The sequence below is a fragment of the Meriones unguiculatus genome, chromosome 17, assembly GCF_030254825.1.
Source record: "Meriones unguiculatus strain TT.TT164.6M chromosome 17, Bangor_MerUng_6.1, whole genome shotgun sequence".
Classification (NCBI taxonomy): Eukaryota; Metazoa; Chordata; class Mammalia; order Rodentia; family Muridae; genus Meriones; species Meriones unguiculatus.
This window is the reverse complement of record NC_083364.1, coordinates 30,365,116-30,393,114: the sequence shown is the minus strand read 5'-3', so window position 1 is coordinate 30,393,114 and position 27,999 is coordinate 30,365,116. Positions and strand designations below refer to the sequence as shown.

General features: G+C 40.3%; 1 protein-coding gene across 1 annotated transcript; it reads left to right on the top strand.

Annotated features, from left to right (window-relative positions):
• Nucleotides 1-27,999, top strand: LOC110564164 (large ribosomal subunit protein eL28-like). Its single transcript, XM_060370105.1, has 2 exons — nucleotides 1-70; nucleotides 27,587-27,999. The coding sequence occupies exons 1-2, from the start codon at nucleotides 1-3 to the stop codon at nucleotides 27,997-27,999; spliced, it is 483 nt and encodes a 160-aa protein (XP_060226088.1).

Here is a 27,999-nt window from a genome sequence, read left to right as displayed (position 1 = left end):
ATGGGAACAGTGCAGCCAGAGGAGAGAATTGGCACGGGGCTGCTCGGCATTGGTCAGCACTGCATCCTGGGTAGGTCCTCCAGCCAGAATGGGCAGCTGTGCTGTTATGACCTTCCCAGTACTCTGTTCTGGCTTCCTCTGAAGAAATCCTTGTGTCTTTCTCTAATTATTTCTTAGGTGTTATCATAATAATATTTGCATCCTTAAAGCTTCAATCTCTTTCTTGCAGGTTAAACATTGTCTTTATACAATGATTTTGATTGGATATAGTCTTTAATGTATGTACATCCCACATTGTTGGGGATTGGATGCCCGGCCTTGCACACGATAAGCAGACACTGTGCACTAAGTTTGAGTTCTGTTGCATACTGTAAGTCCTGTCAGCCTTAAACTGTATTAGGCTGCTGGGCACTCAGGTCTGTGTGTGCATTTGTGTGCTTGTCATTTCACGCATAGCTGCCTCTCTGAGAACTCACTGCAAACTGGATTCCCGTAGAGCTGACTTTATGGTGTCGTCTCTTCTCTTGGAAACAAATCCACTCATCTGATTCTTGTAAAGGCACACATTGGATCTTTAAAGTTCCTCTAAGGCCATGTGTCAACGGTCTGGTCTCCAGAGTGCTTGCTTCAGAGGTGATGGAACTTTTAAGAGGCAGAGCCAAGTAAGGAGCTTTCAGGCCATCAGTGTCATGACCTTGAAGAGGATTGTGGGACCCCGAGCCAGAAAGTCCATTTTGATCCTTCATGTAATCCCAGCATAGTGTGCCACCATGGTCCCAAAGCAGCAGGGCCATCTGACCATGTACAGTGTGAGGAAAAGCCTCTTCCCTATTAGTTGGTTATCTTTGATATTTGTTATAGGATAAAATTAAGATATGATCTCTGTACCATGTTCTATTCCCAGTGAGCTATCAGAAACAAATAGGTGGTCTCTACCACACCTGCTCCTTTCAAAATGGAAACAGCTAGTTTATTTGATGTATAAGTATGACTCTGTGTAGAAGACTTGGATGGGTGCTTATCTTTTAGGATGTGTGTCTAGGCAGCATACAGCAAGATGTGTGCTAAATGTTGTGGCATCAGTAAAGTGTGTTAAAATTGCCTGGCACTGGATTGCATAGTCCTCCTCGTTACACAGAGATCCAGTTACACAGAGGATGAACCTGCTGCCTACATCCACAGTCTGACCTGTGCAAACTCACAGCTCTTTCAGCATGTTAAGGCTTGCAGTTGACAGCTTTATCATGGTCTTTATAGTGAATAATGATACACTAATACTGTCTGGATATTCAATTTTAAGTGCTTTATTAGTACATATTCATTATACATTAACAACTGGTTTTATTATGACCTTTTCTTATACGTACATGATGTATTTTTGTCATGTTCAGCTGGTTTCTAGACACTTTTCCTGAAAGTACTTCTAGGAAATGCCTAATAGATTAAAAAAAAGAAAGAAAGAAATCCTATTTTCCATTTGTCATTTAGTTTTAATGCTGAATCAAGAAAACAATCCTCAATTTTTATTGTTTGCTTTCTAAAAGCAAAATACCGAGTATTTAATTTTAGTAATATAAGCAATATAAGCAATATAAGTAACACAAGCAATATAAAATGAATTCTGTGATTAGGGGTAGAAAACTTTCAAGAAGTCAAAGTTCTCAAACTGTAACAAATGAAATAAATAACAGTTCAAATTCTCTCAAAATAAAATTAAGCAACCATAAACACTGTATTAAAAATAGGGGGGCAGCACTCTCTCCATATCTCTTCAACATAGTACTTGAAGACTTAGCTAGAGCAATAAGACAACTAAAGGAGATCAAGGGGATACAAATCAGGAAGGAAGAAGTCAAAATATCACTATTTCCAGATGATATCATAGTATACATGAGCAACCCCAAAAATTCAACCAGAGAACTCCTTCAGTTGATAAACACCTTCAGCAAAGTGGCCGGACACAAAATTAACTAAAAAAAAAAAAAAAAAAAAAAAAAAAATCAGAAGCCTTCCTGTATAGCAAAAACAAAAGAGCAGAGAAAGAAATTAGGGAAACACCTTTCACAATAGCCACTAATAACATAAAGTACCTTGGTATGACACTAACCAAGCATGTTTGCAAAAACTTCAAGCCTCTGAAGAAAGAAATTGAAGAAGATATCAGAAGATGGAAAGATCTCCCGTGCTCATGGATCGGTAGGATTAACACAGTGAAAATGGCCATCCTGCCAAAAGAAATCTACAGATTTAATGCAGTTCCCATAAAAATACCAACACAATTCTTTACAGAACTTGAAAGAATAATTCTCAACTTCATATGGGAAAACAAAAAACCCAGAATTGCCAAAATGATCATGTACAACAACAGATCATCTGGAGGTATCTCCATCCCTGATACAAAGCTGTACTACAGAACAATAGTAATAAAAACTGCATGGTGCTGGAATAGAAACCAAATGCTGGATCAATGGAATAAAATAGAAGACCCAGAAATAAACACAAACACCTATGGATGTTTGATTTTTGACAAAGAAGCCACATCATTCAATGGAAAAAAAAAAAAGACAGTACCTTCAACAAATGGTGCTGGTCCAACTAGATGTCTACATACAGAAAAATGAAAATAGATCCATATTTATCACCCTGCACAAAACTAAAGTCCAAGTGGATAGAAAACCTCAACATAAAAACAGATACTCTAAATAGATTAGAAGAAAAAGTGGGGAAGAGACTGGAACTCATTGGCACAGGAGACAACTTCCTGAACAGAACACCATCAGGCTCAGTACAGGCTCTAAGAGCAACAATCAATAAATGGGACCTCATGAAACTGAAAAGCTTCTGTAAGGCAAAGGATATTGTCGTCAGAACAAAATGACAGCCTACAGACTGGAAAAGGATCTTCACCAACCCTTTATCTGACAGAGGGCTAATATCCAGACTATATAAAGAACTCAAGAAGTTAAAAAGCAACAAATCAAGTAATCTAATTTAAAAATGGGGTGCAGAGTTAAACAGAATTCTCTGTAGTGGAATATAGAAAGAAAAGAAACACTTAAAAAGTGTTCAATGTCCTTAGTCATCAGAAAAATGGAAATCAAAACAACCCTGAGCTTTCACCTTACACCCATCAGAATGGCTAAGATAAAAAACTCAAGTGACAATGCATTCTGGAAAGGATTTAGTAAAAGGGAAACACTCCTCCATAGCTGGTGGGAATGTAAACTTGTACAACCACTTTGGAAATCAATCTGGCGCTTTCTCAGACAACTAGGAATAGCACTTCCTCAAGATCCAGCTATACCACTTCTAGACATATATACAAAATACACTCAAGTACCTAACAAGGACATTTGCTCAACTATGTTCATAGCAGCTTTATTCGAAACTTGGAAACAACCTAGATGTCCTTCAATGGTGGAAGGGATACAGACATTGTGATACATTTACACAATGGAATACTACTCAGTAATTAAAAACAAGGAGATCATGAAATTTTCAGGCAAATGATGGGATCTAGAAAAGATCATCCTGAGTGAGGTATCCCAAAAGCAGAAAGACACACACAGTATATACTCACTTATAAGTGGATATTAAACATATAATATAGGAAAATCATACAAAAATCTGTACACCAAAAGAAGCTAATCAAGAAGGAGGACCTGGGTAAGATGATCATTCCTCACTCAGAAAGGCTAATGGGATGGACACTGGAAGAAGGAGAAAACAGGAAACAGGACAGGAGCCTACCACAGAGGGCCTCTGAAAGACTCTACCCAGCAGTCTATCAAAGCAGATGCAGAGACTCATAACCAAACATTGGGCAGAGTGCAGGGAATCTTATGAAAGAAGAGGGAGATAGTAAGACTTGGAGAGGACAGGAGTTCCACAAGGAGAGCAACAGAACCAAAAAATCTGGGCACAGTGGTCTTTTCAGAGACTGATACTCCAACCAAGGATCATGCATGGAGATAACCGAGAACTCCTGCTCAGATGTAGCCCATGGCAGCCTACTCTCCAAGTGGTTTCCCTAGTAATGGGAACAGAGACTGTCTCTGACATGAACTCTTTGATCACCTCGCCTGAGAGGGAGCAGCCTTGCCAGGCCACAGAGGAGGACAGTGCAGCCAGTCCTGATGTGACCTGATAAGCTGGGGTCAGATGGAAGAGGAGGAGGACCTCCTCTATCAGTGGACTTGGAGAGGACCATGGGAGGAGATGAGGGAGGGAGAGCGGGATTGGGAGGGAATTGTGAGGGGGCTACAGCTGTAATAGGAAATGACAAACTGTAATTAATATAAAAAAATTAGTAAAAAAGTAGGGAAGCAGGGATAAAGCTGCAGTGTAAAACTGCGTGGTGAGGGACAGCTGGAGAAGGGCTCAAATGGGGTAGACTTGATGTTTTCCTTCATCCTTTCAACACAAGTTCACTCTCTTAACCATCCCGTGTCTTAATCACCTTGTTCTTGCTTGTAATCAACTACTTTCTGAAATGATTAAACTTCTTGATCTTGTAATAAATATTTTTGTTTAGCTAATCCTAAATAAACGTTAAAGAATAAATAAAACAATTAGGTCCAAAGTACCCCTAAATGGTTTTCTGTTAGTCTCTTAGTTTCTCAATGACAGTGACTAAATGTTGTTTACTTCTTTGTCCCCGACTTTCAGAACAAGTCTAAGCATGTGAATACTTTTTAAAAACTATACTGAAAATATTAACAATTATTTTCATAAAAATAGCTAGCTGAACAAAGTAAATAAAGTGTAATTAATTTTAAAAATTAATAAAAAATAACTTTCAGGACACTAAAAAAATAGTGGGCTGGTTGTGGGCCAAAATGTAAGCATTAATGATGTTTATAATAGCTTAATATAAGATCATGCACTTATTCATTACTCAGTCTGTTCATTTGTCTCAGTTACAGTGAATCATTATCTTAAGTGATATTCAGAAATAAAGTACATTTATTTTAGTCCTGGGGCACAAATCTGGGGGTCCATATTTCCTAAGTAAGTGCTAAATCACCAATCCCACAAAATCCTGTTACATAAAAAATATCTAGTCTGGGTCTTTAACTATAAATTCTTGTTTTGTTTTTTTTTTAATCAATACAATACAACCTTAAAAGAATTCATCCAGTATCTTAAGTCAAAGAAAATATATCTAAAATGATAGAAGACTTTTACATACAGGAGAAAAATTAAGAAATAGAAATGTACATGGAAGTTATCCAGGTCTAGATTTAAGCCTTCCTTCTCACTCAACTACCTGTATGACTAGGGACAAATATTACTCATCTAAGCTTGTTTTTACTACAATACAAATTTTGTAACTAGAATCATTGCTATACCTCTTATCTGTGGATGTTAGAATCTTCAGATATGTGTTTCCTTTGGAATATACCAAGAGGTCAAGGAAACACTGAGGTACTGTGGGGACAGGCTTTCCAGGGAGGAGAGATAACACAGTGGTAAAAGGTTAAAAGGAAATAATGGAACAAGTAGGGTTAAGTCAGGGTGAGGATGCAGATGTTGGGATATAAAAGGAAATATAGGGTGTGATAAATAACACTAAAGACCATTGGAAAAAAGATATATAGAACCTTTCTACTCTAAAAACTTCCAAAGAGAGAGAGAGAGACAGAGAGGAGAGAGAGAGTAAAGTTACCCTATAAGAGGACAACAATGTCCCTATTAGACAGAGGTTAACAAACAAAAATCTCAGTAGTAGGAATGGATTACTTTTGGGGGATTGTTGGCTGGTAACTTTCCATAAACACTCAAACATCACAAGTTACTGTCATTGCTCTTGTTTATTGTCTAGAACTTGACCATAAGACACTATGGTTGAAGACACTGCCTACTTAAGCCATAGCACTTGATGAAATCAAGATAGTATGGATCTGGACGCTGTATTCATAGACTTAGCTTTCATAGCACTGAAAGGTGCTATGTAAGCCACTAGAGGGTAAAAGCAATCATCAGTTACACCCAGGTGTGAATTCTGCAACAATAATGACTAGTCTGGCAAGATATGCTCACTGGTGCAGTAGTGGCCTGGAAGTCATTGGAGTAAACAACCACTTTCCAGTTGCATTTAAGACCCACTGAACAATATGAAACTCATACTTGGCAACATTTTCAGACCAAGAACTTACAACTAGACAGTCATATGCCCTAAGAGAACACATACTACAGTTATACTGCTAAATGAACATAGTATTACACTGACTCCTGATGACTTGTTATACCTATAGATAAAGGCATCTCTCAACCCACATCTGACAAGCTTTGATTTGTACTGTATGGCAAGATGGTGACTCACAACTGACTAAGTTTCAGAGAATGAGAGAATTCACAATGTTTGGTCCTAAATGAAACTGATATATTGCATCCTTCTTCTCAAGGTCCAGAAATCATGGCTGAAAAAGTAGAGGTTATGGATGATTGACTACAAGGAGGCAGTGCCTTCTGGACACACATAGGTAGCTGCAAATATGATCTCATTGTACTAGAAACAGCACGTACAAAACCCGTGAAAGCTCAAGCCAGACCAAATGCCAGGTTGTAGGCACAAGTCAAACTTGACATCCTACCTTTAGCTGTGAAGCTATTGACAATCATTTGCTTTTGGGAAACAGAGAGTTTTCTATAAGAGTGCGGTTTCTGATAATTAGACAAAGCTCCAGTGAAAGAACATACATCCATGAGTATTTGGGCAACCAATTGGTCTTGAATGGACTCAAAAAATCTACAAATGTGTGATGTGATCGCGTGTGTGTCTGATTGTGTGTGTTAAATTCAACGCTTCTTTAAAAAAACAAAGATTTAAGGTTTTCTAAGTAAGCATTTACAGGTAGTTTCAATCTATATTGCTGTTTCCACGGCATAACGTTGTATTTTTTGTTATTGCGTCTTCAAGATATGTAATAATAACCCTTTTCTCATCCTAAAAAAAAAAAAAAAATCGAGGTCCTAATGTTGGATGAGTAGAAAAGAGAAAAAGATATTGAGGAGTGGATGGAGTGGCAAATTAAAAAAAAAATGTGTGAAATTTTTGAAGAGATAATTTGGCAATGAACTGTGGTAGAATCACAAAACCACAAACCTCATAACACAAAAACAAACCTAAACAAAGGAAGTGAAATTGGGAGGGAAATATGTTGGAGCTTAGGGTCTAGGTCAGTGATTTTCAACCTTTCCAATGCTGTGATCCTTTAATACCTATCCTCAGGTTGTGGCGACCCCCAACCATAATTTTTTTTTACTGCTACTTCATGCTTATAATTTTGTTACTGTCATGAATCCTAATTTAAATATCTGATATCCAGCATATCTAATATGCTATTCTTGGGGAGAGTCATGAAATGCAGATTGAGAACCAATGGTCAAGGGGTTGTGTACATGCATGACATTTTTAAAAAAATTTTAATGAGAAAGTTGAACTGTCAAGGGCTACATTTATAAATGTGACTAAATGTTGAGTAAAAGAAGCAGCACAAAATTCACATAGTTCTAACCAGTTTTACAAAACCCAGTAAGTACATATTGTAGAGACACATATATACACAGTAATACATACTTAAAAGTGATCTTTCTGGGAGAGTGTGTTTGTTTGTTTGTTTGTTTGTTTGTTTTAAAAAAAGCATATGCAATCATTGTTTCCTGTGAACACATATTAGCTGACTATCACACATGCATCTCTGGACTCTCAGTGCAGACACCTTTAAGTTCTCTTTTAAAATAAACAACAAACTTTGGAACAAACCTAGGTGTGGGTTCTGTCTTCAACCTCGGGAAAAACATCCACTCCACAAATGCTCAGAATGGGTACTTGTCTACATGCTCTGTGGTTCACCTCGACTCTCAGTGGGCTCCTACACTTTAAGGTAAGAAGATATACAGGTAAGAGATATTTGCCTGTCTATGTTTCCTCTTCCTGTTTATGGGTGTTCCAAAAGAATCCCTTCGCATCTGAGTAAGCCATGGGAACCCTTGTTTCCTAAAACAGACTATAAAACACCTCCCCTTCCCCAATTAACTGCTATTAGATCGCAGTACTTTTGTCCAGCCACCTTTCTACATGGCTGCACTCCCCATTGAATATAAACATGCCAGGCTTTCCTGTTTCTCTCAGTCATAGACCCTCATGTCACGTGGAACTCTTGTTAAGTAGTGGATGTTTTTTCTCTCTTAAGCAGCCTGCTAATATGGCTGCCCCATCATGAGTACAGCAATGGATGAAGGCCAGCATACTTTTCTCCCTTCTGTACTAGCTAGCCTGCTTCTTCACCCACCACCAGAAATCACAAAAAGTAACATCCAAATCATATTATATACTTGAGTTTTTGCTGTGATGGAGTTTTTCTCATCAACCATTGTCTTTATGTCCTGGCTCTGCCTCTAACACTCAGAAAGACATGTTGAACAGTTAAAATTGGAGTGAGCTGGGTTAAGGTCTACTTCTCCTGCGCTCTTGGCATGATCTTGGAACCTTTCTGCCAAATTCCAGGCAGCTGCATAAAATCTTGGGCTAAGGAATGAACAAACACATTAATTAGATGTGCCTGTACTATTGTTGGTGAGGATTTATAAGTTTCCCTTTCAATTTTCAGATTTATAAGCATCTGAATAATCAGGTGCTGTGTCCAGGGTTGTAATTTCCTTTAAGAATTCACATGCACACATTTAGCGCTGCAAAATATCATTGAGCTTTTGATTTATACAGCCTCCTATAAAATGTGTGCACTTGTTAATTGATATTTATCAATTCTGCTGATTAGCATACTTACTCCAGTGTCCTCATGGGTGAGACAGTTTGGAAGTTTCTCTTCCTCAATACTATCACTCCTCAGCCTCCTGGACCTTGGGTTTTTTCTGCCTCTCACAGAGTTTTTACTAGGTTTAGCAAAGAATAACAAGTTCATTTCTCTTTCTTATATCACTCCACATTTAATAATGCTAGTCAACAGAAGGTGCCCAGGGTACTTCTGGTTCCATGTTGAATACTATAAAGAACAGGAAAGACACCTCTCTTCTATTTACCACAAGAAAAAAAAAAGACCAACAATTTAGAAAACAATGACAATTTTGTACTCATAAAAACAGTTGAGACTGCAGATGAAATATCACCATAGGAAGATGAATTTAGAGACACACAGACTAGACCCAATAGCTTATAGCAAAAGCTGCTAGAGCTGTAAACTTATAGAAACCCTTAAGTGGGGTCTTTTCATGTATTTCAGAGACTTTAGTGGCAAAAAAATAGGTAAAACAGAATAACAAATGGGTAGTCTAAGCACACATTTGAATACTCTAAAAAGGGAATAAAAATAAATACTAATACCTTGAATGATGCACACATGCATTCAGGAGGTGGTGGTAGGAGAATCAGCAGCTCAAAGCCAGCCTGAACTATGGAGTGAGACTGAGGCCAGTCTGTGCTACATGAGACTTTGCCTGCTTCCAAAGAAACAAACAAATAAGCAAGCAAACAAACAAAAGTGCTGCAAGGGAAATGAAGGGTGCTCTTGGTAAGTGTCTTAATATCCTGGACATGGTTGAGAAAATAATTTAGGAGCTTGAAAACAGAGCAAGAACACATTCTAACATCGAAAACATTGTGAAGCATGAAATAACAACAACTGCAGCTTATCTGAGAATTGTGCCGCAATTTCAAAAGTTGTAACTGTAGTACTGGAAGAAAAAGGAAGGCCATCGAACTCATGGGCTAGGAAAAATTTTTTGATGGGGGAAGCGTGGCATAACAGACTTTGTAACAATGAGGAAAGCTCATGAAATACAAGGCAAATTAGCAGATTATAAATATGATCAAGAGACGTGACCAAATGGCTTCAGTTTTGACACGTTCCTCGATTATTGTGGCAGCAGTGGCTCCCATCTGGAGATTTAAGGATTTGCTGAGCTTGAGCCACACATATGTAGTATGTCTGGGCCAGTGCTCTATCTAGTACAGCTCTCTATTCTGTTCCCATTGGCTTTTGCCCACAATGCTCTCCAGAGACAGAGTGACTGCTCGGGTGAAGCACAATAAAAGCTATAGCAGCAAACACTGTTTCTGGCTCTTATTCAAGCTTTAATATCCTATATTGGTTCCCAACTCATCCCTGAGTCAAATAGTCCAGGACAAAACAAGCCAACATTTTCCACTTTAATTTTATCCTAGATAAAATGATTATCTAAATCCCCAGTCTGCTCTTCAAGGACCACCGACTAAGCATCATGACCCTTGTTTAGAAAATTATCAAAAGAAATGCTTTTATTGCAGCATATTTGAAAGCAGGGACATGAGACTGGGGCAACATTATTGGGACCATAGGGGATATTTACGTGAGGGTCTACCTCTAAACTAACATGTGGATGATATCAAATAGACATAGTACGCTGAAGAGAAGAAGAGGACACTGGGCTAGTGCAACTCTTGAAGAAGACCCTGTATTTGACATGTATTGAGTGTAGCCCCAAGTAAAGACATATCTTATGTTTCAAAACATGTGGTATAACAATGATGGCATAAACTTTCCAGAAAACAAGTGTGTATTTTGAAACATGACAGGTACATCTGAAACAATGAGAGAGAAGGATATAAGAGCTCCACAAGCAAGAGAGAGTCTTGAATTACACAGTGGAGAAATGTAAAGGAGGCATAAGAAAAGAAAGGCTGGACCTCAAGTCCTTAGGGCTCAGACCTACCCTCAGAGGTATAACAGGAAAACTGAAAAGACTCCGTTTTTGACCCGGGATCTATGATTAACGCCTCTACGGCTCAGTTCTTCCTCTGCACAGGCAGAGTGGTAACAGTATCATGGAGTAGATATGAAATCGGTAAAACATCAGTCTAGCACAATGGCTGTGAGCACCCAGTCTGAAGTCAGGTTTCATGGGCTTGAGCTTCTGGTCTGATTAGCTGTAGTTCTTGAGGCTAACATCTGAACTTTCTGCATCTCAGCTTCTTCGCGTGTAGAATGGAACTTGAAGCAGCACGTACTTTGAGTCTAGTGTGAAGGTTTGCAAAAAAAAAAAAATACACATAAAAACTCCTGCTCGGGGCACAGAAGGTAGCATGCAAAAGTTCCCTTGAGCTGCAAAAAGAGCACCTTGCTCAACAGTAAGCGCTGCATTCTTAAGTGATAAGGTTATATCTTTCAACTATAACACTCGTGAAAAAAAAAAAGTAACATTTGAATGAGTACAGAGCCACCAGCTCCTCCCCTCCACTTTTGTTCTTTTCTTGGAGCATCTCTGTCTTGTAGATGCACGATCTCAGCTTGAAACAATTCAACAGCAAGATCAGAAAGGTGTTCTTTGGGGTGGCCAGGAGGCCCTGCTAAACAACCATGAGCTGCTGCCTGGCTGCTCTTGCGCAGAGCTATATGAACAAAGACAGCAGCGGGCCCCATACATACTATACGGCGGCAGAGCTGTCAACTCCAGTCTGCGTTCTTCTAGGCCTGGAAGAGGCTCTGCCTCTTTGCTTTCGTTTGACAAGTCTCTTTGAATACTAGATTTTGATATAGAGCCATATGAACAGATGGAACATAAAGAAGAGTGTGGACACATTTTAGTTTTGGGACCCAGAGTTTTTTCTTCTGAGCCTTCTAGTCCCCCATTCTCTTGGCCTATTCCAATAATTGCCATTCAGATAGATCTTGGAATAAAAACAACAAGATTTGTCTAAGGATTTAAAATTTACCTTTTGGCATTGATATTTGAATATTTTTGAGGTGAGGGTAGATACTAGAAATACTGAAACAAGGAGCCAGACAAACATCTCAGTAGGTCAAGGCACTTGCAGCTATGGCAAATGACATTAGTGCTACTCCCAGGACCCACACGGAGGAAGAAGGGAGCCGACTCTTTCAAGTTGTCCTCCCTCCTCTACACGTGTGCACAATAAATAAGTGAAAGTCTAATAAAACTTTTTTTTAAAAAAGTCATAACAAAAATAACAGAAAATATATCATTTCTAAAATCACTGGAAAAATTAGGGGGTTCATTTGGAAGAAGCTTTCAACCTGACACTGTTGATACCACACTGGGAGACAGAAGCAAGTTGGCTAAACGTTTAAAATTAGCCCATCTGAGCTATATACACATAAAAAAAATAAAATAAAATAAACAGATGAAATTTCAACCTAAATTAAAAGACCTTTTTGAATACCTGGATGAAATTCCCATCATTTACATTAATTCACTTCAAATGAATCTCAGATAAGGGGAAGAAAATTCTGCAGATGTGTCGGTGGAGCAGACAGAGGGGAACCGGTGGAGGGCATCTTTAAAAAGATGTCAGGCAAGTACCAGGAGATCTGAAGCTGAGGCAGAACTCGGGGCTGACTGTGGAGACTGTGAAGAAAGCTCTTAAGATCCTGGCAATGGACAGAATATCCTTAGAGCAGACTGAAACCAAATGCCAACCCAAGCAGAAAATTACAATGACTCGCTAAAAGGAGAAAGAGAAAACTGTGAGACCGGGTAAACAAACCCACTGAGAAAGGAAATTCTCATAACACATACAGAGAATTCCAGTCAGCTATATATGTCAGCAACACTAGTGACCCAGAACTGGCCAAATGGCTTCTGTATGAACATTTGGAAAGAGTTCCCCAAGAGTAGAAGATTTCTGTATGCTGTTTGGTACTAAGGCTTGACGTTCATATTAGAAGTGCTCCTGTTTGTGCACTGAAGGGACCCTGTGGGACGGGAGGTTGACTTGTGGGGTTGCCAGCCTGGGATGACTCCTCCAGCTCCAGGGGAAAGCTTGGCTTTTACAGAGCTTGATGCTCCTTTGAGATCTGCCTACCAGGTTTCATGGTCCTTTTATTTAAATGATGCCTGATGGCCACACCTAAAGCTGTGTGCTGGAAGGTCCCCAGCTGGACACAGATCCTCTACTGCCTTCTGGCAGAACATTGGGATTCAGAAGGAATTTACTAATCAATACTGTTGTGCTCAATTGTTCTCCCTGTGGTGGGCTCAGTTTGCCACCCAATGGCACCACGTGCCATTAAGGATGCAAGATCAAGTGAGACATGTTGCCTGCCCCGTGGGAAAATAAAAGCAGCAATTATCTGATGAGTTGTACAAGTACAAAGTATGGAGCAAACACTGAAGGTGGAGCCCAGCTACCTAAGCATGTGTCAATGGAAATGATACTTTCCTGGGAGGCACGCCCAGTTTAGCCTCCCGTTCCCCACTCCTGCTCCTTTTTTATGGGCTTTAAACATAATTGGTTTGTGGGTAGCTGCCGTTCTATACAGACAGAAAGTCCTCACTTTAGGACTTCATTCCTGATTCTCTTGACTTGCCAGTTACTGTCCCATGTGATCCATGGTGCCTGAGGTATTTATTGCTCAACAGACCAGGTGTGATATCTCTGCAAGAGCCAAAGCCCACAGCCACCGGGAAGGCCAGGAGTTTTGCTTAGTAAGTAATTCTGTCCATGATTTTGGTTTTGGTTTCTTAACTGAAGTGAGGTGTTGTCTAAAAAGCACAGGTTTAAAAAAAATAGTTTACCTTAAGTTTGTCTTAAAAAGTATAAAGGTTTATTTGGGAGAATTTCCCCTTCTCCATTTGCTTAAGGATATCCTTAGACATCACTTCACATTTTCTTGTATCTGAACAGAAAAGAACTTTAAAAGTGGTTGAGCCCAGGGCTTCTGTTCTGTTCTTGAATCAAGCCCTTACTCCTTCATGTTGGCATCCCAAACCATCCAACAGTGGGTGGCACACTGCTGTGTTCATGCCTGGTCCATGCTTTGAGCCTTCAGAACAAAGGCTTCTATTATCTATAAAGCATTACACAACCTCCAAATTGCTTTCACTTGTGTTTCCTCTTTTGATTGCAACTGGTGTTGTCACTGCATTATGAAAACAGCCACCCAGATGGCTGGGTTATATTCACCACCTCGTAGCATGGTGACAGTCAAACCTTTTCAATTCGCCTGTATAATTGTCTGGGAAAAAATTATGGGTACTCAAATTATGAACTATAGGTTCCTGTGAGGCATGGTGGCACATGCCTTCAACATCAGCACTTGCAATGCTAAACTGGACTGCAATTCAAGGCTAGCTTGGGCTGCATAGAGAGATCTTGTCTCAAAACAATAAAACAAGAACAGGTGGTCAGGAGGTGGCTCAGTTTTTAAGGTACTTGCCATACATGCCTAAAGACCAGAGTTAAGATCCTAAGCACCCACAAAATCTGAGTTCAGTGTTGTGCATTTATCATCTTAGTGCTAGGAAAGAGGAGACAAGGAGATACCTGTGAGTCATTGACTAGCCAGCTAGCCAAATCAGAGAGCAACAGGTTAGTGAGAAACCTTGACTCTAAAAGCAAGGTGGAGAGTGACTGAGAGTGATGTCTGATGCTGATCTCTGGCTGTGGTGTAGGCACTCATGCTTGCCAGCACACATACAAACATGCAGCCATATGAACACAAACATACACCCTGCCAAAATGAGGAGTGGATGAGCAACGGAAAATATAGGACAAATATATTGGATCCCAGTGCCCCAGCTGTTTATTCTTCACTGTGGTTTCCAGCATTGACCAAACATAGTAAAAATAGCTTGTCATGTGGCACATACTTTTATTCTGCTGGCAGAGGCAGGGGTATCTCTATTATACTGCTGTGCTTCACCATGTTAGCTGGTCTGTCATGAGACATCCAGAGCTCCAGAATCAGAATTTCAGGAGATGAAGCCTAAGCATCTCTAGCCAGAACAGCTTGCATGTGGACAATCATGAGTCAGAACCACCACATTCTGCCACAACGGTAGGGTAAAGCTTTGGACTTCATGGTTGCAATGGAGTGTGCTCAGTCTACAGAATGGGCAGATTGAAGCAGGATTTGTACGGAACTGGAATACAGATACTTTGTTATTTCATTTTTAAAATTTTAGAAATAATGCTGATAAGGGATGTGGGGGGTGGAGTCTCAAAACTTTGGCCCAGAGAAACGGCTTGTGGTAGAGCACTTTTTCTTGATCCATGTTTGACCTTCTACAGAGCAGCAATTTCCAAAGTCTTCAGCTTGTGGAGAGGCTGAATAGACTTCTAAACAGTGCCTCTTTTCCTCTTCCAAAGTCCCTACATATGGATTATAATTATCTTCTTTAATATTCTTGGCACAATGATTTCCTCCGTAGGGTATGGGCCTGAGTCAGTCAGAAGTGCCCACCAAAGAAAGCACAGCTAGAATGGAAATTGTGATTTCTGACCTACAAGGCTAGGAATGCCATGGAGAGACCACCGATTTTCAAAAAAAATCTCCTAAAATGTACAAAAAGTGATATCTATGAGAATTGGCACAAGAGGCTATAATACCTCGTGGCTCTTATCGTGACCCCCATATCAGACAGGTAGTGGCTTCCAATGTGAGCAGGAGTTTCCATTACTCTGTCCTGACCGCCTCAGAGTCTGAGATCTGCCCCTTAGCTGTTTCGTCTGTCTGTAAGCCATCAAAGCTGTGGTATCGTGAAATAAAACAAATCAGTCTCTTCCTTTACACTGATTTCAAACATGCATCTGTAGCTTGGGCATGATTTTGAATCTCAGTTTTCAAATCTACAATCACCAGGAACTAACAAATCTCTTCCTTCTACAACAGAATTATAAAATAGTGTTAGTACAATTCATCTAATGTTTCCGTTTTTCAAATTTGTGTATCACTGATCAAATAATTGTGAGGACTGTCCAGTGTAGGCAGTGTTGTTTTCATAATGAGGAAAATAGACTCCAGCAGGAAAGGTAATTGCACAAATTAAAGGTATGGGAATGGCCAAGTCAGAATCATGATTTAAGTTACTTTACACAAAGGGCTTTCCTCTTCAAAAACAAAAAAACTCTATATGATAAAAAATAGACATAAAGTTGAAATTTACTTTTTTTTCCCCCTGTTACTTTTAGAGGTTTTGTTTTTCATGTTGGTCTAGCTTCCTTCCTTCTAAGATGTCTATGTCTGTTCCAAGCACTACACAAAAGCAAACTAAAAAACTCCCCAAATCTAAGAGCTGAGAAATTCTATGGACTTGAGAAGCTCGGGGTTGTTTATATTTCTTTTCTTTGTGGGTGGTCTGCTGTGAGTCCCAAGACCTCCACCACTGTGGAGGTGGAACAGGGGCTGATGGCTCACTGGGGAATTAAAAGCTGTTATTTTGCCTTCCAAAACAACAGCTGAGCTAGCCAAGCCCATGTTAGTGCCCTCAAGATCTCAACACACACACACACACACACACACACACACACACACCCCACCTGCATAGAGATTAGCCTTCAGACTTAACTCCACCCATTTAATCTCTTCATCTAAAAATGTTTCTCTTGCTTTTCCAAACAGCCTATCCTCATTCCAAGATCCTGGTGTGCAAATCCCAAGATCCTGGAAACCGGCTGAAATAAAGGACTCCCTGGTCCAGTGACCTCATTGCTCAAACAACAGCCTGAGCGTAGGAACAGGGGATTTGTATTTAATTCATGGCTCTTATCTTGAAAATGCGTCTATGAAATGTCTCGATACTCCCTGTGTTCATGAAAAACAAAACATACTTCAACCTTCTTCCCCTCCCCACCCAAGAACAATAAGGTTCTGACTGGCCACTTGATGTGTGCCAGGTGTGAGCAACAAATCAGATTGGCATCTGTCCAGTCTTTGAATTCTACCTTTGATGTTCCAGCTTACAGTCTATGGTGCTCTTTGGAAAGAAAGAAATGCTACATCTCAGTATGTATGGAACTATCTGCGTATGTCACTTTAATTCTCTCTGCAAATAGCATTTCCTAGTCTCCAGGGGACATACCATGTTGTGGTGGGTGTGAACACATCTCAAGCATGAGGTAGCTAAGTGAAGACAGACTGGAGGAACTTCAGACAGATGCATTTAAAACAAAGCTGAAGAAGAAGAAAATCAGTTTTATTTTCCCTTCCTTTCTTTGCCCCTGTGAACTTTTGTTCCATCAGGACTGTTCTTTCTTTGGAATCTGGCAGCTGCTGTTCATAACACCCCCTCATGCTCAGGCATGTTTATGAACTTTTCTCAGCAAGTTTTGACATTACCTCTCTGGGACATTCTATCAGAAGCTTTGCCTTGTGGCCAAACTTTAACGAATTCACAGCCACTGTTCTAGGCAGCAGGGCCTCCCTCAGTTACAGCAGTGTTTGGGGCCAATGTGGTCAACCTCAGCTTTTCAGAAACAGCAGGAGTAAGCAGAATCTTAAAACTCTGCCTAGTGCTGATTCTTAGACTTCTTCCCATGAAATGTGTAGGTTGGAGCTTACACAAGCTCATCCTAGACTTTAGAATTCCCTCTGGACACATCAACAAGACAGTCAAAGTCCAAGAGAGTCAGTCATAATGGAGGCTAGGGGGAAAAAACAGTTGGAAATGATTATAGTAAGAAGGAATGGAAGGAGGGGCTTGAAAAAGAAAACGATGCAGACTACACTGAACAAAAAAAAGGTAGCCCACCCCTGTTGAACAGCTAAAGGTCTTAGGCACTCCTCAAACACTGCTAGTGTATTTTTGTACTCATCTTAAAGATGCGTGTTGGGATTAGCAATGTATCCCTCCAAAACTGATAGGTAGAAGTCCACACCCCAGCAACCATCTTTAGATTCAGAACCATTGCAGATGTAACTAGTTAGGATGAAGGCAGAGTAGAATAGGGCAGCTTTAGTCTATGACCAAAGTCCTTATAAATTTGGATAATTAGAAATACACAGATACTGGAAAGATTATTTATAAAGTAACACAAGGCTGACTTCTACAAGCCAAGGGGAGAGGCCTTCATCTGTCATACATTTTTTTTTCCTTCTTAGGCCTTAGAGGAACTGTCCCTACAAACAACTTGTGAGACAATAAATTTCTATTCCTTTAGCTACTCAGTTTGTGTCTCTTTGGTATCATGGTCCTAAAATATTAGGGAACCAAGGCTCAGCTTCATTTGTGTTAGTGAGTTCATGCTTGAATGTAGTGTGACTGCCTGATGCAAAATCCCAGGAAAGCCTGGGCTAGAATTTAGCATTTTCAGGAGAAATGTAACATTATGGCTTTCAAAGGTTTTATCTAGGGATTTCTTATTCACAATGTAATAAAGTCCAATATGTCAGATTCAGGGAGAGGAGGTCTAGTCGGAGGCAGATGCACTATCTTACTATGTCATGTCTCTGCCCTTCACTACACTCTTGCGGTCATGATAACTTCACTATCCAAAAGAACACTGTTGGCAAAAACACAACATACAAAGAGAAACTAAATGAAAACCAAAACAGTTATCAATGTGAAGGGCAGCACAAGAATACAAGGAATGGTTACCATTAAATGTCATGAAATTCAGAGGATAAGAGCCCAAAGAGTACCGTGTTAGGCCAAGGTCTAGTCAGTAAGGTACATGACTCACAGCATGAGGGTCTGACGTGGTATCTCCAACAGTCACATAAAACTCATGTGTTTTGCACAGCTTTAACCTTAGCACTGGTGGGGAGGAGGAAGCATTGGAGCCAAGTAGATTCCTAGAGCTTGGTAATCAGATAATCTAGCTGAATCAGTTATCTCAGGATTCAGTGAGAAACAGTGTCTGAAAAAACAAAGTAGGAAGACACCCAAAATCAACCTCTGTCCTTCACAAACACTCAAGTATGAATGCACCCCCATGCAGATGAGTACATACACACAAAATGTACATTTACATAATATAAACACTCATTTAAAAGATAAAGAACAGTGTCCATTTTTCAAAATGTCTCCTCTACTGTCTGAGGGATCGATCAATCATGATGGAAAAAAACATTGGATGATGGGACCCAGCAGCCATGTGATTGATATAGGTCAAGTTCTTCCATCCTCTCTGATGTTCTGATATTCCCTGAATACCTCACCACTCAGGAGGTATAAAGATTAAAAAAAAAAAAAAAAAAAAAACTTGGGAAGTCATTAAGCAATATGCTGCACCAGGATAAGGATTATTTTCATACTAAACTATCTTGTATTTTAGAATGTAAAGGTAATTGTTGAAATAGACTAAAGAATGAGGGAAGCACACTAAAGTGAAGGCTCTGAATCCCCAGCCAACCCTTTAAGAGCCAGGCTGACTCCATGACTTGGAGAATCCACATACCATGCAATTATGAAATATGATCATTAACCGGGCCCTTCTGCATAGGCCTGCACCTCTGCATTCAGCATTCTCTTTGAAGCCTGTGACCTCTCTGTGTCACTGAACTGTTGAATGACTACTCTAAACTGAATGGTGCATCCCAGCCCACCCTGCTGATGTAATCAGACAAGGCTTAGGCAGCACAGCAAGAGTCTCTGATTAGAATTCATTTCAGCAAATGGAGTGGGGCCCTGGGGAGCTGGTAATTCACATAAGGCCTGTGCTCTGGCATAAGCCACATAACCCCAAGAATAAGAATGAAAAAGTCATGCCCCATTTTTGACATGCAATTCTATTGGGAACTCCCGCAGACTCATTCATTTCTAATCTGAAGTTCAACAAACACTCTATTATTAACAATGAAAGAGCATATTCTACATTTACCAGAGATTTCACAAAATTCCAGTACAGTAGAGCCTTGGAGACCATTTGATCCAACCACCATCTCGTCTGTGGACAAATAAAACAAGAACAAGAGAGGGACATTGACCTGTCAGTCTTCATTTCAAACCTGATATCAGAGCAGTCCTAGAGCTCACACAGATTGCCAGCCAATACTGGGGACTGTTATGGATGGTCGAAAGGAGGAACATATTAGCATTACAGGAGAAAAGGGAAGGTTGAACAACAGAGATCTAATTGTTATCAACATATTGGGGGGTGGTTATAATAAACACACATGATATGCCTGATTTTGTTACTGTATTTTGACCATTAGCCAGAAGTACTTGACAAATTATTTTTGAAATGTGCATGTCATATAGATGCACATGTTAGTGTTTAAATTAATTACTGAATAATTTGACTCCTTGCAATTATTCTAATAGGTTACCAAACTTGAGGACTTACTTTAAAATTTGCAAACAAACAAACAAACAAAAAACAGGTGGGAGAAAGAGACGGAGAGATGGCTAATTAGTTAAGAGCTCTTCCAAAGGACCCAGGTTTAATTTCAAGCACTTATATGGCAGGTCACAACTGTCTGTAAGTCCATCTCTGGGGGGATTTAACACCCTCACACAGACATACATGCAGACAAAACACAAAATAAAAGTAAATAAAACATGGGACTGGACAGATGCCTCAGTGGCTAAGAGCCCTGAGGCTCTTTCAGAGGACCCTGAAAGAGTGTGATTCCCAGCACCCACATAGTGGCTCACAAAATCTGTAACTCCAGTTCCAGGGGATCTAATGCCCTCCTCTGTCTCCAATGACACTGTACATACAAAGTGCACACATGTACACACAGGTAAAAACATTCATACACACAATTTAAAAAAACATGGGTACATCTAAATGTAAGGATATTGTAAGTATCCTTGCTGGAATTTTTAAATGGTATGGTATGTCATTAAAACATTTTTAAAAACACAAAACAAAGTTTTAGATTTTTACAATTTATTTCAGCAAATTCATAAATGGCATAGATTTTTTTTTTCTGAAACATAGTTACACAGTTGCTATCTGTGTAGCAAGATAGACACTGAGCTAGCCTAAATTCCATCTTCTATAAAATGATATAATAGGACCTGCCTTGTAGGTCTGTTTTCTAAGTGAATTTGTATATGGAAATCATTCAGAGACTCATTTGTAACCTCACCGTTCAAATTTACAACACAGAAAATAAATTGTATATCTGGTACAAGAATTTGAAATTTCTGACTAAATTCTCTGTCCAGAAAGTCTTCTCTCTGAACCGTTAACTCTGTGTCACTCAGCTGTTCTGAATTCTCAGTATTTTATTCCCGTATCCTCTCTTAGATAATTTCTACTCAACTTGTGCTATCAGTTTCTTTTGAAATTTTTTTAATTGACTATATTTCAAAGTTACTTAACACATTTCAAACATCTAAGTCATTGTATTTAGGCGTTTCTAGCTTTTATTGTGTAGTTCCAAATTAATAATCTGAGCCTTTGCTTTTGAGAGAGAATTGATATACATCAGACATCAGAATACAAGAAGCAGTCCAGTACCTAACATGGGTTTTCAAAAGAATACTGTGAGTTCCTCATGTTCCACATTTTGTGGTTGAGAACCTGAGGGTCAGAAAAGCCAAATGGAAGAAAACCATCAAGCAGTCTTAAGCGGTTACCCCCAATATAAAAGCACCACTACTCCCCATTGGGGTTACTTGCTGGGCCCATCATTGTGTGGTTCTTTGGCTTTTCAGTTTAGTAGCACTGTTGATTGCTCTTTTCCACTGGCAGCTTGCACAGTGTCTGTGACAGTTCTCAGGAAGGAGACTATTATGTCAGCTCTACCTCGATTTTCCAAAGTCCTATGTTATAAGTATGTGGTGTCTTTAGCAATACAGTCTTTCCTTCAGATTCTGAGAGGCAACCAAGGACAATGGCAATGGACTATATTATTTGAGGGGTCTCTTGGACTCTATTGACTAACAGCTTGAAGGGAGGTTTCCCATGCTTGGTAATGGGGATTTTATTAGATAGTCGATGGCTCTTAGGGGTGGGTGGAGAGAAGAGAGCATTATTGCTTTGTATGGCATATCTCAATTTATATATATATACAGTAGAGCTGACCCTGGTGGCAAAGGCATGAGTGAGCTGGCCCTGCCACTTGTCTGCTATGTTGTAGCATGGGCGAAGGAGAGATGTCCTTTCCCCCTTCACCCTTTACCACCAAAAGCAGGCAGGAGAGCTGGAGGGGGTCATGAGAGCAGGAGAGCTGTCCCTGCCCCTCACCTGCTACAGCACTCAAAAGAACAGGCCCTTTACCTCTCTTTGTCAGCACAGTAGGCCTGTCTTGAGTGCCTGAGCATGGAAGAGCTGGCCCTGGTGGCATGGGTGCTGAGGAGCTGGAAGCTGACCAATTCAGCTACCACCCAGGCTGAGATCCAGGGTTTTGAGTTGACCCACCCCAATGTCTACCTCATCGACGAACTGCTGGGGTGCATGAAGGAGCTGGCCCTACAGATCCAAAGCTTCAATATCTCTATGAAATGACAACAACAGGATATCAAAGAGGAGTCCCAGTAAGGATCCAGTATTGACAGTGTAACCGAAGCCAGGCTAATGAGTCATTGCAATGAACATTTGTAAGCAAAGAGATTTTGACAAAAGTGTATACTGTCCGACGCACGTGACACACTACAGCTTCCACAATCAAATTTTCTTTTGTTTTGTTTTTAGATAGTGGTTATAAGGGTGGTGGACCTGTAAGAGGGACAAGGAGATGAGTTGGGTTGGAGTGTATGATATAAAGTTCAAAGAGAGTCAATAGAATGTTAAATAATAGATTATTTGTAATATTGATATATTATTATAATATATTATATTATTATAAGTATAATGTATGTATCAGATAATATAGTCTATAATATTTAATAAATTATAATATATTATAATTAATATATTCTATTAACACTATATATTGTTTATATATTATATGTAGTATATATAATATATTATATTAAGAATATATATATTGCTAATAAATATTCACACATACATGTTATACATGTGCATTTAAAAGAAAATTTATAAAATAATGAGTCCCTGTTGCTTTTTAAAACATCCTTAGTCTTACATGTCTCTTTCCTCCCTCTCTCTCTATTACCCTGATCCTCCTTTGCCATCCCATTTTTCCATCTTGACTTCATGGCACCGAATGACACATCTACAGACCAGCCCTGACACCTAAGACTCAAGACAGACTGCAAGAACCAGTTGACTAGAGCACCTGCTTTTGGGTACTGTCTTCTAGACAAGACAAGGAAGCTACATTCATGAAATATTATCAATGTGGTTGCCTACATAAGAAATGACTAATGACAGGACCAGTTGACATGCCAATGTGGATGAGGAAGAGGAAAACGTCACAAGGTCTCCCAACTAAAGGAAGAGCTCCAAGCATCCAATGGCTGCTGAAAGAGGGAGGATCAGTCTTCTCCAGGGAGGAGCTCGTTGTTAGGTTATCCAATCCCAAGTGGCCAGCCCTAAACACATTTACACATGAACAACACTGAATAGATCCAGTAAGCACCATGCCTGAGTGTGTGCGTGTGTGTGTGTGTGTGTGTGTGTGTGTGTGTGTGTGTGTGTAAAATAATAAGAAGCGGATCATGATTTTGAGAGGGAGTGGGGAACACACAGGAAAATTTGGAAGCAGAAGGATGAGTACAAATCATGGAAATGAAGACTTCACGTATGAAAAAATTTTTAAAGTAAAAATTTAAAACAGTAGAAGGAATTTGGGTGTTTTATCATGCTGGAATGATAAAATGTTTGTAGAGATAGTTTTAACCCAGTTTAAGCAATTAGCATGTAAAAATTTTACGTATCAGTTAAACTTTTTAAAATGTTTCCCTTGCCTTTGCCTACAATAAATCAAGTAAATTCTTTGTAATCTCAAACACCACTCTATCTAACTGAAGATTTAAATTTGCAAAGCTGAAAGAGAACTATTAACTCTTCCCTCCTCACCTCACTCCCATCCTCAGAAGCAGTCTCTTCCCAAGGCTTCCTGAGGTCATCAAAAGCCATGTGCACAGGCCTGTGCCCAGATGGCTTCCAGGGCTTCTGCTTGATTCTTTTTCTACCCTCACCTCCTATGTGCAGTGAAGCCAAAAATTCCAGCATCTCCTCCTTTAAGAATAAGCCCTAAGCCCACAGTGTCCCACTGTGACACTACTGTAACCTAACTCAGTCACTCAGAGCTCTTGCTACCCTCTGACTGTGACATCCAGAGCAGTTTTTGTACCTCAGTTTTTTTCCTTTAGGTCTTTTTGTCCTCTGTAGAGCAGTCAGCCTGGTTCTTAAAGAATAGCATCACATATGGCTCTGCTTCTCCCTCTACTGACCTGGGAAGGCCAGACTTGCCTTCCAACTACTTCTTAAGTGCACCTAGCTCATTTTCCTGCTAAACCTGCTATGTCTACTCCTTTGTGGAATATGCTACTACCCTAGATTATTAAGCAATAACAGGCATGAAAAGAAAGCTCTGTCAAGTTCGGTGATCAAATTTCTGTCGATGAACTTGTCCCCTCATTGATAATACAGAGACAAAGAACAGCAGCACACCATAATAACATTCCAGCAATGACCCACCCATTACACGGCTCAGGACTGACCTGAAGGGGCTATCAAGAGAATGAATAAATGACAAACACATGGACACACAGACACAGAAAAACTTTGATCAGGTGGACTGGGTTCTCTATGGAGAAGCTGCAGCATAAGTGTTATATACAGTTGAGCAGGGAGGGAGGGCTATTACACACAGCTGAACAAGGAGGCAGGTTGTTAAATGCTAGTAAACAAGGAAGAGGGGCTTCTTATAGCTGAATGAGAAGGTGGGTTTAGATAATTTGTGGAGGAACAGTCCTGTAGTAAAGAAGCAGTTTTTAGGCTGTTCCTTGCAATTCTTTGGGGCTGGGGGGGGGGAGTTAAGGTAGATGTTTTCTGTACACACTGTCAACACTTGCACTAAAAACAGAGACCCTGGGGAGAAGGCTTTGCCATTTCCATGCGTCTGAGGCAGAGGGTCTCTGACATGGCTGTGCCCAGTTCAACAATAACACAAGTTCATTTCCTACACATTAAAACATAGACTCATTTTTGTCACTTATGTCACCTTAAGACATAGACTCACTTTTTTTTTCCAACTGTAGGAAAAAACAACAACAACAACAACACAACAAAAAAACTTCACGGTAGTGTGCCTGTGTTCAAGACTGGGTTTTGACCCCAGAAACAGGTTAATAGTTCTCTCTCCCTCTCTTTCTCCCTCCCTCCTTTTAACCTACCTCCCTCTACACAGACACACACACACACACACACACACACAGAGAGAGAGAGAGAGAGAGAGAGAGAGAGAGAGAGAGAGAGATGGAGAGAGGGAGAGAGAGAGACTGCATAGTAAGCAGTACCTTTAGAAAGTATCCACACATCTCTACCAATCTCCCTCTCTTATTACACTAAAATACTGTCTTCCTAGAGAGGTTTGAAGTGGCCATTTCAGAAGCACTCTCCTCCTTTTTAGTCTCCTTTCTTTATTTTTTTTTTTCAATTAGGAGGTCAGCACAGTTGACATGCTTCCATTTTATTATTTCCACGTTTTATAGACTCTCTCTCCCAGGCTGAATGTCAACTTTAAGGGAACTGGGTTTCTGTTTGGATCACCAGTAACACTGATGATGAAACGCTCCGTATTGCTATAAAAGTAGAAAGGGGGATACAGAAGCAGAGCAGACATCTTAAGGAACGAGGGAACAAGGAAGTGCAAAGTAATGGATAGAATGCATGTGGCATGGAGAGGGAAGAAAGAACAATGCAGTATGGAGGAAGGAGAGCAGCAGGATAGGGGAAGGGATGACTTGTAGGAGACAGGGTAGGGGAGGAGAAGTGGGGGAGACAGGCTGGGGGAGGGAAGGTTGAGGAGACAAGAGGGGGTGGAGTATGAGTAAGAACAAACAGCAGTGACATCCGTGCATGAAAATACCAGAATGAAACGCACCATTTTGTGTGCTAACTTTAAAAATTAATTTAAACAAAGTGCCTGACCTGTGAGGGAAACTCAGCAAACATTTATTTTGCACAAATACAGTGCGGCGCTCAGTGGGAATTTGCTCAAATGAATGGTATTAACATATTTTGCCGAGTGCTTACCCACTTGCAGAAGCAGCTTAGACCTTGAGAACTCAGGACAGCCTGTTCTCTGTCTCCTGATTGAGTACAATGCTACTATTTGGGTTTTATCCTTCTTTACGTAGTCTAGTCTGGAAGAAAAGAAAAACACATCAGGTTTTACACATTTCAGACATGATTGCCCCTGACAGTTCCCTGCCTCAAATGTTTTCACATAAACATTTTCTCCTCGGGCTTTATTATTTTTGGTTCGAACACTTCTGCCTCCTAGTATCTTCAAACTGTAATGCTGAGGTGGGCATCATTTGAAAAGAACAGGTAGTTCCCTGGAAGAACTACTATGACTAAGAACTGACTCAAATCTTATTTGGTGGCAGCACTTAGTGTTTAGAATTGCTAGCTACTGCATCAACTTCTGACACAGTTATAATGAGCACAGCTTTCGTGGGACCACAGAGGAATGAGTTTGGTTGACCGGCTTTGTTCATTTGAGAGAGGAGACAAATGGGGCTTACATAGGGGATAAGTCGTCATCAGGACCAGACTTAGGAGACTTATAAACCAGAGCATTCTCTGCTCTCTTTCTCTTCCTTTAAACTAGTGGTTCTCAACCTTTCTAATGCTGAGACCCTTTAATACAGTTCCTCATACTGTGTTGACCCTCCCAACCATAAAATTATTTTTGTTGCTCCTTCATAACTGTAATTTTGCTGCTGTTATGAATCATAATGGAAACATCTGTGTTTCCCGATGGTCTTAGGCGGCCCCTGTTGACCCTTGTGAAAAGGTCATTCAACCTCCAAAAGGGTCATCACCCACAGGTTGAGAAACACTGCTTTAAGTATTTTCTATTTCTTTTTTATTGCTCTAGTTTGTATTATGAAAAATTTTAAACAAATAAAAACAGACAAAAGAGTGTAGCAAAGAGTCACTTTCACATCTAGACTGAATTCTCATTCATATTTTGTTATATTTGCTTAACCTGTTTCTGACTGGAGCAATTTAAAATGGATTTCAGACAGAATGGTATTTTATCCCCTCTATGCCTTTCTAAAAACCAAGTACGATTCCTATGCAATCCCAGTGGCATCACCATTCCTTACATCATTAAGTATAGCTCCTAAAAATAGCCATACCTCAAGTTCTGCTATACCACTCTTGGGCATACACCTGAAAGATGCTCCACCATACAAAACAAGGACATTTGCTCAACCATGTTCATAGCAGCTTTATTTGTAATAGCCAGAAACTGGAAACAAACTAGATATCCCTCAACTGAAGAATGGATAAAGAAACTGAGGTTTATTTACACAACGGCATACTACTCAGCCATTAAAAACAAGGAAATTACAACGCACAGACCCCAAGAACATAAGTCGGATGGGCATCTTAGGCTTCATGTGGGCCCACTAGTTAGAGGAGTGGGGGATATCTCTGACAGGGACTATGTTTCCTAGAAAGTATCTATATATCTCTCCCAAAATCCCTCTTTTAGTACACTAAGATGTTGACTTTTTAATCACTTTTGATTCGCTTCCCCATGATGGGACTTCCCTACCAGGCCACAGGGGAGGAAGTCAAAATCAGTCCTCACATGAATAAATGAGCTGTGGTGTCTGGATAGGCGGGGCTTTCCTATTCTAGGAATAGGAGAGAGGGGATGCAGGAGGGAGGGTGGAACTGGGGGGGGGGGGAGAAGAGGGAAGGCCCTATGACTGAGAAAAATGAAATTAACTAATAAAAAAATTATTATTTTTTAAACAGTAGCGCTCTTTCCGTCTCCTACAGCCATAGAGTGAGGAGCCGCTATATCCGCCCATGCGCAATGGATGGTGGTTCAGAACTGCTGCAGTTCCGCGATCAAGAGGAAGAAGCAGACATACAGCACCGAGACCAATAATATGAAGGCCTGCAACTCCTTCCGCTACAACAGGCTGATTCACCGCAAGACTGTGGGAGTGGAGGCCACAGCGGATAGCAAAGGGGTTGTGGTGGTCATGAGACAGATCCGGTCAGCAAAGCCCGCCACTTCTGTGAGAACCACCGTGAACAAGAATGCTCGGGCCACCCTCAGCAGCATCAGGTACATGATCCCAAAGAACAGGTACCACCCCGATCTGCGAATGGCGGCCATCTGCAGGGCCAGTGCCATCCTGCGAAGCCAGAAGCCTGTGGTGGTGAGGAGGAAAATGACCCGCCCCTCCAAGAACTCCTGA